The following is a 12,738-nucleotide window of genomic DNA, read 5'->3' as shown; positions in this document are numbered from 1 at the left end:
TTATCATCAATGGATATATTGTGCTTTTATTATATTTGTTAATTGTCTTTCCCAGCTAGAATTAGGACATAAACTGTTTGTTCTGTGCTGTATCTTAAGAACCCAGAACAGTGGCTTGAATATTTTTGAATGAACAACTCTTCCTTTGAAGCTTTTGTCCAACCCATAGTGATGTCTTTTTTCTGAGCATTTTTGTAGGTTTTCATGCTCTGTCTTCTCTGATTCCTTCAAGATAGAGCTCTTACCCTAAACTCAAAACATAGTAAATGAGAGTATGGATTCAGAGCTTAGCTGTGTGGCTTTAAATACCAACCCTGCCCCTTAGCCATGATGTGACTCTGAGCAAGTTACTTAACCTCTTTATTATTATATTTATTTGCCTGTAAAATGGGAATAATAGGTAGTTCAGTGACTGGAACACAGGAGAAATGGAATGGGGAAAATAGGCAGGGACCTGGCCATCAAGATCCTTGTGTGACGTACCTGGATATTTGGTCTTTTTTGTACAAGTATCCTATGTGTGACGTACAATAAATCTTCAACTTATTTAAAATTCTAACTGAATCCTGTCTGTGCTAATACTGAACTATTGAAGAATAGTTTTATCTTTACAGATTTTAACTTCCTGGTTTTTTTTCTTTCTTTTTTTTTTTTTTTTTTTTTTAATTTTTGTTTAGTGTATGTCGCCCTGTGCTTACTGCTGTTTCCTCACTGAATTTTATTTGTTAAAAAGTTATTGGATCTAAAGTGGTTTATGGGGGAAAATTACCTCTTGCAGGCTGTGGACTATGGTTAACAGTAAAATCTTAATGTTCTTTCATCAGTGGTGGCAGGTGTACCATGCAGATGTTAGGAGTCAGTAATATGGGGGATTAAGGGATATGGGGTGTTTTGGATTTTCTTTTTTTATGTCTATCTGATATATTTCTTTTTGGAGCAATGAAAATGGTCTAAAATTGAGTGTGATGATGATTGTACAACTAGGTGATGACACTGAGACGGTGATAATATACTTTGGATGGAATATATGGTATGTGAAAATATATCAATAAAATTTGCAGATTAAAAAAAGCTATTGGATCACTTTTGATCTAGAGTAGAACTTACATAACATAAAGGAGACTATAAAATGTCATGTGACATCCACTTTGCCCTGTGTTTTCGCTTGACAGAAATTCCATGTTCTGGCTCATTTTCCTGTATAAGAACTCTTAGTTATTCCCTTATTTCAGGGAAGAAATTCTAAGAGTGCACTTGTGTACATTCTCAGTGACCTAAAGAGAAATAATGTACATTAAAGATTGTAGAAAACTCTGCCTCTTGGGTAGGTATGAGAAATTAGGTTATTTACCATACCTCAGTTCTGGCTATATCCATTACCAAAAATAAGTTTTCAGAATATTCTCCCTGCCCCATAGTAAAATTACAGAGGTTTGAGGCTCCTCAACTAGGTCACAGTGTTCAGGAGCAAAAGGTTGTGCCTTATCTCCAATTAGATTCAGCATATTATTTGGAAGACAGATCAAATTAACCAATTGGTTCTTATTAAAATTTTCTGCTTCCTGTTCATTTTCTCCAGACACTGATAGATTCAAGGAGAAAAGCTCTTTCCTACCTTTTCTGTATTTCGAGCTGCCTGTTATTTGGGATTAAAAGTATTTTGGGTGCTCATTGCTTAACTGGGCTGAAGATTATTTCATGTGACAGCATAGATCTCTTGTTTTGGAATTGCCATTACTTTCTAGAACAGCCACTCTGTGCAGCTGCCAACATGCCCTGAATCCTCTTGCTTCATATTACAGTGATACTGCTTTGTCAGGGGAGAATTCAGCCTCACAGGGCTGGAGTCAGTCTCTGCTGACCTCATGCCACAGTACAGCATGTTCAAATCTGGGAGAAACCAGAGGGTTATTCGGCATATTCCTCCTCCTCTCTCACAAGCATGGAACCCTCACTCTCCTCGGAAACCGTATGTTGTATATGTGTGTGTATCTGTCTTGTTTTTAAAAATCTTTTCCTCAATCTTACAGTTCTGCAGCTTTAAGAGGGGCCTGGTTAAATAGACAAACATAGGAAATAGTCTGAGCTGTTAAAACCTAGCATTTTTTTCAGAAATAAATTCAGCCATGGGCATTTGTTGTTTTAGGACTGACTTGTGTGGTGTTGCAATAATTGAAAAATATGTTATGTGTTTCCTGGTTTTTCATTTTACCGGTAGCTATTTGGGTAGAAGGCACAGAGTGCTTGGGCCTGTGTGGGCATGCTCAGATCGTCCTGGAGTGGCCCAACTCTCCCGAGTGATGGGCTGCTTCAATGCAGAGTAAATGCCATCCTCACTTTCTCAGGCTAAGTGGTTATCAGAAAATAATGTTTCCTTCAGTAAGAGTTTCCTTCACTTTTGGCAGCTTGGAAAAGCTTGGGTTAAATTTGAAGATGCCAGACATGCATGACAAATAGGAATTTGAGTTAGAGCCATTTGAAATATTTCTTCCATTAAAAAAAGGTTCTTATCACTCAGCTACTTTTTTCAATGTATTTTTCCCAAGGACTTGATGATTTTCTGAATTGTAAAGTAATAGTCACATATCTTAGTGCTAAGTGTGTGTCTCTAGACCAGCAAAACAGACCCTTGAGATACAACTGAATAGGAAGATGATCCAGCTTTATGCAACAGAACCACCATTTTCAGATTTCATCCATTGTCTTGAGGACAACACTTGGCCTATGTTTTGATTTTACCATGGTTTTGTTTAGTTTGTTTTATAAATGATACATAGATATTTTCTAAGAAGTAAATGTTGAAACTAAGCAGCTTCTGTATATTTTTGCCTAATCCTAAAGTTAATGTGCATTAATATTGTTGGCTGTTAGGCAGCTGGATTTAAGATCCAAACAGATTTTTCACTCTGAAGTTTGACATTAAATTATGCTCTTACACCTTATGGTTTATAATTTAAATGCCAACTTTATTAACAGATTTGTGCCTCTGATCTGTACTGTCTTCTGTGGATTGTTCTGTATCTTGGATTCAAAAGCCCTGGTACATCTCTGTTTGTTCTGAGGTTATAAGAGGTCAATTTACTTATCTATATTTTATTAAGAATCCTAGCCCAGGTTGAATGGTGTGGTCAGGAGATCCCTGAAAAGGTAGGGTGGTGGAGACTAGTAATAGAACAGAGGTTAACTCTTTTCTCCCCATTATCAGCAGTCCAGAGTTGGGGGAGGGACATAAAACGTACTTAAACATTATGAGTTGAGCTGATTTCTCCAGTAATTGCATTAATTCATAAGAGTAGAAAAAGGTTACTAAAAATATATAGTTAGTAACTGAATGAACAGTTGTAGATTAAACTGTTTCCCTGCTTCCCTATCCGTGCCTCTCATGTTTACTCAAACTAATCATCAACTCTGGTAAACTGAAATACTCTCACTGAAACTCTCATTAAAACGTTCTGAAATCAGGTACTTGCCCCCAAGAATCTGAAATTCTTAATTCGACTATCTGGATATATCAAACTGCTATAGATTGAGTTCATATATCACCTTCTTGCATGAGATTGCAACAAACTTTGTAAAAAGTTCATTCTAAACTACGGAATGAACATTTTGAAGAAAGATTCAACAGGAAAAAGTATATGACTCCAGGAAATAAGTGAAGAGTTTTAGAAAAGTGGGGCATCATAAAACCCATCTTTTTTTAACTCTTACCTATATTTCAATGCAGTCATAATGCATTTTTTATTGTGCTTTGCAGATATTGTGTTTCTTTTACAAGTTGAAGGTTTTTGGCAATCCTTGATTGAGCAAATCTATCGGCACCGTTTTTCCAATAGCGTGTGCTCACTTCATGTCTCTATCACATTTTAATTAAGATACTTACATTGTTTTTTAGACTTAATGCCTATTGCACACTTAATAGACTGCAGTATAGTGTAAACATAACTTTTATATGCACTGAGAAACCAAAAATTCATTAATTTTTGTCACTTTATTATGATATTCACTTTATTGGGGTGATCTGGAACCAAACCCACAGTATCTCCAAGGTATACCTTATATAAAATGATAATATCCCCAGGTGTTGACCAGTTCTAAAGATAATAATTCTCCTTTTCCGATCTCAATAACCCTGCAGCACCCACCATACAGCTGTGTATTTATATTAATGTCATGTAAGTAATGCAAACATTCCAGGCACTTCCTTGATAATGTTGACCTTGCCTTCATTTTCTGTACAAATGCCCAGAATTTATATTGGCAATTTAGAACATACATGTGTAATCACATGGTCGTCTCTACATACTTTACCTTTCAAACAAGTGTTGTTTACATTGGGCTGTCACTATATGAAGGGGTGAACTTTTCAGGAATTTAATAAAATTCTCCTCACATCTAAACCTTCAAACTGCTGCTGGACCTAAATCTCATCATTTCATATAAAGGTCTCATAGTGCCATTAAAGGACAAACCCCCATCAGAACAATACAGAGGTCTGCCCACATTATTTTGTAATTTTAGAATTTTTTTAAAAATTAAGTACTACTCGAAAGAAATCACTAGAGTAATAATTTTTAATGGTGGATGAGAAGTATACAACACTGCAGGAGAAGGGGGTTGCGTTCTCCAAAACAGTGTTTCCCTCCTCCCAGTGCTCAAAATGCCTTCCTTCTCCTCTTTAAAATTAGTGAGCTGAAGAGTATAATCCTAAGGCTGCTGGAGGGAAAAAGGTCAAGAACTCTGACTTAAAGCTTAGAAACATTTGTCATAGATTATTTTTATTGGTATGTGAAATTATTAAATGCCAAGTCCAGTATATCCTTTGAGAAACACGGAATGGTATCAACCAATCCTTTATTCATTCAACAGACATTTATTGAGAGCATGCTATGTGCCAGAAAATTTTTTAGAGCTTTGGAATGAGCTTGGGGTTCATCAGTGAACAAAACAGACAAATCCCCTGCCTTCATGCAGCTTACTTTCTATTTTGGGGAGGTGACAATAAATAGTAAATGTAATAATGAAGTTATAGGGCATGTTAGAGAGTGGCAGGGATGTAAAAACAATGCAGCAAAGGTGGGACAGTTGGGAGTGTTTGGGGAAATAGATTAGCATTTGTAACAGGATGGTCAATGTAAGCCTCATTGAAAAGTGGCGCTTAAGCAAGGCTTGAAAGAAATGAGGGAGTTTGCCATATAACTGTCTGAGGAAAGAACATTAAGGTAGAGGGGTACAGCCAGAACAAAGACCTAAGACAGGAGTCTTCCTGATGTATAGAAGGAATAGAAAGAAGATAAGTGTGATTAGAGCAAGAATAGGGGGAGGGGAGAGGAGTGGTAGAAATTGAAGTGTCAAAGATGTAATAGAATGTCTCAGTTATCTATTGCTGTGTAATAAACCGCCCCTAAATTTAATGGCTTAAAGCAACTATTTCATTTGTTCACAATTCTGTGGGTCAGCCATTTGGGCTGGGTTCAGTTGGATGGTTCTTATGGTAATCTTGCCCAGGGTCATTCATATGGCTGTAGTTGTTGGGTAGTCAACAATGGCCTCCCTCATTCACATGCCTTGCAGTTGGTACTGTTTTTTTGCTATAATCACTCTCCATGTGGTACAAGGATTTTACCCAGCACAGCTGTAAGAATAGAGTTGTCATTAACTGAAATGTAGAGCCTGCTGGCAGTCTCAGTGCAGTAAGAGAGCCACAGTGCACAAACACTTTTCATACCTCTGCTTGTGTCATGTTTCATTGGCCACAATAAATCCATGGCCAAGCCCAGTTTTAAGGGGTGGAAAATTAGATTCTCCTTGATGGGAGGAGTCATGACATCATAAGGCAAAGGGAAGGGTTGGATGAATTTGCGGCCATTGATCTACCACACAGAGGGTCATACCAGGTATGACCTTGAAGGCCATTTTAAGGACTGGCTTTTGCTTTGAGTGAAAAGGGAATTCATTGATGAACTTTAAACAGAGGAGTGACATGATTTGACTTGGGTTTTTAGAAAGTCACTCTGGCTGTAGTATTGAGAATAGATTGTACAGAAGTTAAGAGTGACCAGTGAAGAGGCTATTGTAGTAATCCAGTCATTGATCAAACCAAAATAGTAGAAGTGAAAGTGATGAGACATGGTCAGATATTGGATATATTTTGAAAATAGAGCCAACCGTATTTTCTGGTGGATTGAAGGTGGGGTATGAATGAGAGAAATTGAAGACTACTAGCATTTTAACCTGACTAGATGGAGGGATGGAATTATCATTAACTGAGATGCAAACTGTGTTGTTGAGGCAAGTTTTGTGGGGAAGTGCAAGAGTTCAGTTTGAGATGTCCATTAGCCATGTAAGTGGGGTGTCAAATGGATAATTGGTTATATGAATCCGGAGTTTAGGAGATTTAGTCCAATGTTATAAGCATTATTCCCTTTGTAAATCTTTAATTTAGATATTATTTTGCAGATACATAAAATCCTCCTCAAGGGGGAGTAGTCTACCTTAACTTATTATTGCACAAGATAAATCTCCATGGTCCTACCAGTTAATAAATTGTGACTTGAAATTAGTAAAAATGTACCATGAAATGGGTGTTACCGAATGATGTAGATGTGTACTAGTAAATGATGGAATTCATGTAAATTGTTTTTGTTAAAATTGATTAATTTCTAACACATATGTGTAAGAATTAAATAAACTTTGACATAGACGGAATGGTCCTTCAATAGCATATGATTCTGTCTGCCTAGAACTAAATATAGATATGGATCAGAACTGAGGATCAGTGACTGAGAATATAGATTTCTTGAAATGTCAGGATGAGAAGGACTTAGGCTACAAAAACTTTAGACTTTTTGCTTTGTACAGAGAGCATTTCTCGTTAAGATTCTATATCTTCATGTTTCAGTAATTGTTGACCTTTATATAGTCTGTGCCTCTGTAAAGCCCATTGCCATCACATAGTTGATATATTTGTAATTAGAGTAAGGCTGAGAGTGTGTTGTATTGGTTGTTGTTATTGATTGACTACTGAAGATTGGTCATGGGAGAATATATATTATAATCATCAAAACAGTAGACTTGGATTAAGAATATTTAAGTTCCAGATTTAGCTTTATTTCTCACTAGCCCTCAGTCTTTAAAGAATCCAAACTTCTCATGAACTTCAGATTCCTCGTATTTAAAATGGGATAATAGCTGCCTTGCAAAAGTCACAAGATAATTCAAGTGTCCCAAAACCAGATGCAGAGGTCTCTAACCTGAAAGCAGATCTTTTTAGTATTTAAGTTTTTTTTCCTCCATCCACTAGAAATGTGGGTCAAGATGAAAGCCTTATCCCTAAGAAAGGCATTGTCCTCAGTTCTCATTCTGTGCTTACTAGTGTGTGTTATTGTTGCTATGCTGCTTTGCCTTTCTGCTTAAGAGTCTCAGTCTTCTAAGGTTAAAAAGAGTCTGAAGCCAAAAAATACAAATGGAGCTCAATACATATTTGTTGACAGTTCTCAGCAGAGACTAGAAAGGCCAATAGCAGAAAAGTTCAAGTGGTGTCCAAATAGAAGACATTTTTATTTTATGTGGATTTTATGAGTCTGCTTTTCAGACACTCTTTGCATAGTAAAAGAAAACTCAAACCTCAGGATCCTGGAATAACTAAAAAAAAAATAAATGATATTAAACCCTTGATGGTCTAAAGTTTCTAAAACACTAAAAGTCTTAAGGTTAAATTATAATGCTTAAGTTCAGTTTCTTATTAATGTTAAAAGATTGGAGATGAATGGTGGACTTCCAGGTTCAGAACAGCCCCCATCTCTCATTCTCCTGGGAAATCTAAGCCTCCTGGTCAGAGCACTCAGTTCTTAGAAGTGTCTGAGGAATCCTGTCCCCATGGCCCATTGAGTATCCTCTGTGAGGACCTTCTGGTCTCCTCCTCTGAGAATGACTGGGAATGAGATCCCGATACCAGAGAAGACTCGGTCTCCAGCCTCGCTTGAGTTGGAATTGCCCGAAGAAGGCCTAAGGAGGAAAAAGATGCAGGGAGCAGCTGTGTCTGGTGAAATCAGCACTTCCCTAGCTGAGGTGGTTGTACAAATGGTGAACCCCAGATAATGTTGGGGGTGGACACACAGATACTACCTATTTTAGTTAAGCAAAATTAAAAAATTTTTAAGAAACAGTCTCAGCATGCAGCAGTAAACAAACATGTCAATAGGAAGCTATGAAGTTAATTTGTATTTGGTGTGCAATTGCTGGAATTGGGAGAAACTGTAAAGGACTGCATCTTTTAGCAGTTCTCTGTCCAGGGACAAGAGTTGTTGACTTTGGAAATGTTTCAGTGGAAATCATTATAGGGAGTATTCTCTTGGCCTTGTACATATTTATTAGATATCATTGTAAAGTTGTATTTTTAAATTTCTCTCAATGTTAATAAAATTCTCCCAAATATTAAAAAAAGAGAAATTAGATATGGAGTGGGAATGTGGAAAACAGTTGGGTATTTGCTCAAAAGGGTAAACAGAATTACCACATAACTGGCAATTCACCTCCTAGGTATGTACCCCAAATAATGGAAAACAGGGACTCAAACAGACACTTGTACATCAGTATTCACAGCAGCATTATTCACAATAGCCAAAAGGTAGAAACAACTTGTGTCCTTCAACAGATGAATGGGTAAACAAAATATAGTATATCTAGACAATGAAATATTGTTGAGCCATAAAAGGGTAAATGGTTTCTGGTCCATGCTACAACATGGTTGAACCTTGAAAATATGCTAAGTGAAATAAGCCAGACCTACAAGGAAAATATTTTATGATGCCACTTATATAAAGTATCTAAAATAGGCAAATTCATGGAGACAGAAAGTAGGTTAGAGCTTGTGAGGGGCTTGGGAGATGGGGTATTATTGCTTAATGGGTACAGAGATTCTGTTTGGGGTGAAGGAAAAATTTTGGTAATGTGTGGTGTAGATGGTAGCACAACATTGTAAATGTAATTAATACCACTGAATCACACATTTAATGGCTAAGATGACAAATTTTATGATCTGTGTGTGTGTGTGTGTGTGTGTGTGTAAAACACACCACAGTAAAAATTTTAAATATTAGACATGGAAAGGTCTTTTCGGGGTAGTGTTAATTCTTTGAAAAACAGACACATTTTCGATATACTTAGCATTTAATCATTATCATTAAAGACCAGGAATTAGGAGTACATAAATAAGTACTTTATAAAGTAACCCCTCTCATCACTAGGGTATTAAACAGATTTTCTGAGTTTAAATCATCTCAGACTAAACTCGTTTCCCTTTTTGATAGGATTACTGTAATAGATCAGAGAGTTGCTGAAGACGTAGGGTATTTGGATTTCAATAGTGCATTTAACAGTCTTTCATGATTTCTTCAAGGAAAAATAATAAGTGTTGAATTCATAACTGAGTGAGTGAATGAATGAGTGAAAAGAGTACTAATTTGGATAAATGTCAGCCTAGAACAAGAGCTCTGATGCTGTGCTTTAAGACGTTCTGTGTCCTGTTCAATCTCTTCATTAATTCCTTGGCTAAAGACATTACCATGATTAATCAGCTTCAAAGATGTCAAAAAGTCCAAAGGAATAATTAAAACTTTGGACAGGAGAATTGGAATCCAGTGATATTCTCAAATGAAAAGCAGAGGTCATCACATTATGTGAATTCAGCTCTACCACATTTATGTGATTTATGGAAAGGGCAACTATTTTTAACACCATTTTCAGTTAAAGAGAAGTAAACAAAGGGACTAAATTAAATGCTGTGACTAAATTCTCCCGCAAATCTCTAACTGTTAAGAAAGTGATTTAGATACTGCAACAAAAAGTCTGTGCCTAGTGGGACCTTAATTAATCTAAATTAGACAAAGCTCTTATAATGCAATGCATTTTAAGAATTAGGATGTCGTAGTAATTTAAAATTCTAGGAATGAAGCATTATTAATATTACCTCAATATTAGGATATTGTATCAGAAAATATTTTGTTAATGTAATAACAAAATAAAATACCCTGAGAGAAAACACAGTTCCTAGTACTTGACAATAATAAGTAAAATGCCTCTACCAGTATCCCCATTCCAGTTTTGTTTACAAAAAGACATTGAAATAGCGTTTGTTATCAATTGATCGCAGGCAAATTAGTCTTATTACATTTTCTCCCTCAGGACAAAGCATTATCTCAGTTAGTAGGAACTTTAATTAGGGCTTTTCCCTTTCAACCCCTACAGTCAAACCCCTAGATCTACAAATTTTGTAATACCCTATAAAGCCTTACCCATCATCTCAATTTTAACTTTATGTGTCTTCAAATTAATTATCAAATTATAAAGAGATAACAGTAATTTTGTCAGACCATATTCATGGAAAGATGGAAATGTTTATTTCCTGAGTGGCTGCCAAACAGGGAAAAACTAGACACACTTCCATATTGTCTTTCTACATAATGGCTTGAAAACAGAGGCCTTCCACATTTTTATCTTCTTAGCTTTATATGAGAAATTTCTGTCTCCTAATTTTACTTTTGAATGATTCCACACACACACACACACATATTTCTAATAAATTTCACTTAATCATGGGGTGGACTATTCCTTAAGGTCCCTTGCAACTAATTTGAGTTAGGTGATTTTTTTTTTTAACCTCCACTTTTTATGCCATTATCGAATCTCTGTTAGAAACTCTTTCTAAAGATTACTGACAGAAACTGCCTAGCAGTCAGGTAGCTCTGTAAAACACTGAATACAAAAAAAAACCTAGAGATTCCAATTCAGAAACCTGCCACAACTAACTATGGGCTTAATATAAGTATGTATTTGAGGTGATATGATGTATGTTTTTATTTCTTACTGATTCATTCACAGACATTCGTTGAGCTCATACTGTCTGTCTGGGGCTGGAGAACCAGAAGTGAATATAGGGCCATGACCTCCCTAGAGGAGTTCACTGACCTTTATGGGAGCTGAGATGTAAACATGACAGCAATACACATGGGAAATGCTTTTATATCGTCAAGTTGTTTTTTTTTTTCCAATTCAGTTTTATTGAGATATATTCACATACCATACAGTCATCCATGGTGTACAATCATCTGTTCACAGTACCATCCTATAGCTGTGCATTCATCACCCCAATCTTTTTTTGAACATTTTCCTTATATCAGAAAGAATCAGAATCAGAATGAAAAATAAAAGTAGAAAAGAACACCCAAATCATCCCCCCCACCCTATTTTTCATTTAGTTTTTGTCCCCATTTTTCTGCTCGTCTGTCCATACACTGGATAAAGGGAGTGCGAGCCACAGGGTTTTCACAATCACGCTGTCGCCCCTTGTAAGCTACATCATTATACAATCGTCTTCAAGAGTCAATGCTATTGGGTTGGAGTTTGGTGGTTTCAGGTATTTACTTCTAGCTATTCCAATACATTAAAACCTAAAGAGTGTTATCTATATAGTGCGTAAGAATGTCCACCAGAGTGACCTCTAGACTCCATTTGAAATCTCTCAGCCATTGAAGCTTTATTTCATTTCATTTCTCATCCCCCTTCTGGTCAAGAATACATCATCAAGTTTTAAATCTGATTTTGCCCCATTTCCACCATTCCCAGTCCTCCATGTCTATCTCCTTTTTGTTTGTTTGTTACTATTAGAAGTGACTTGATCTTTCATGACTTTTAGGGAGCCTTATTTTATCAGTAGTTTCAGTAGGACTACAGATTGTTGGCCTTTGGCCATGGATTCTAATTTCACTTTCAAGAGATCTATGTTAATTTACGCATTTGAAGCTAATAGTAAGTCTGTATATTCTAATGGACTGCAGAAACTTCAGAACAGGCTTTCCTATCTCTTCTTCTCTGGGACAAGTCATTTTAGTTTTATATTTTTGGATTTTCTTAAAGGTATTTCAGTTAGGTTGAGCCTAAGGAAATCAAACCAGGGAACATGGCATCAATTGTTGAATTCTGACCAGTAAAACCAGGATTTGAAGGCTTATGGATATTTAAAGAATGAACCATGTTTTGGGAAAACTCTTGAATTGTAAAATTCAGCCAGCAGTTCAGATGTCCAAAGAGTTATCACCTCCCCACAAGGCTTCTGGAAATGTGCAGGGTTAGGGGTGGTGGTGTTTTGGGTTGTCACAAAGACTTGGGGCGGGCAGGGTGATGCCAACATTTAGAGGATAGGACTTTGGATGCTATAATGGCCAGTGTGCAAAGAATAACCTCTGGTTGGGACCAGAGTCCCCAGATATATCCCATTTCCTTCTTCCTTTCCTTTCCTCCTCCTCCTCCTCCTTCACTGGAAAGTAAGGATACAGTATCAGGAGTAGCAATAACGCCCCTAGTACCCTGAGGCCCTTTGCACAGCACTCTTTTTTACCTCTTTTACAGCTAGGAACGTTTTCCTTTAAGGAAACGTTGACATCTAAATCAAAATCTGAAGACACATTAATTCTCGTTATTAATCGTTATTAGAGATCCCAGTAGAAAGTGTCATATTATCTTCCTTATCTTCTTCCTTTTCTCCTTTATGGTTAGAATCGTTACCACCACAGGCTCTTTTCCTCCTGTGAAACATACAGTCCAGATGTCATCACTTAAATTTCTGGAGCAACTAAATGAACAGTTTTCAACCTATTGTATATACAGTGATCCAGTTCAGTTGATCTTTATGAGTGAGTTGGTTCCTAGCTCCAACTTCAACAGTGAATCTTTGTTTGCTTG

At 36.6% G+C, this 12,738-nt stretch overlaps 1 protein-coding gene across 5 annotated transcripts in view; it reads left to right on the top strand.

Annotated features, from left to right (window-relative positions):
* Window positions 1-12,738, top strand: part of LOC119508756 (transmembrane and coiled-coil domains protein 1) — a 330,776-nt gene that overhangs the window by 259,943 nt on the left and 58,095 nt on the right. Inside the window, exon 1 of one of the 5 annotated variants that reach the window (XM_037802570.1) lies at window positions 1,691-1,984. The exons of 3 other annotated variants lie outside the window; for them this stretch is intronic. In XM_037802570.1, coding sequence (XP_037658498.1) covers window positions 1,943-1,984 — 42 coding nt within the window. In that variant the 5' untranslated portion in view covers window positions 1,691-1,942. Of the gene's footprint in view, window positions 1-1,690; window positions 1,985-12,738 lie in introns of those variants that run through there. One more of the 5 variants, XM_037802578.1, reaches the window with a different exon arrangement.

This window comes from Choloepus didactylus, chromosome 1 (assembly GCF_015220235.1).
Source record: "Choloepus didactylus isolate mChoDid1 chromosome 1, mChoDid1.pri, whole genome shotgun sequence".
In the NCBI taxonomy this organism is placed as follows: domain Eukaryota; kingdom Metazoa; phylum Chordata; class Mammalia; order Pilosa; family Megalonychidae; genus Choloepus; species Choloepus didactylus.
Note: the sequence above shows the minus strand (reverse complement) of the source record. Positions and strands in the feature narration are given on the sequence as shown.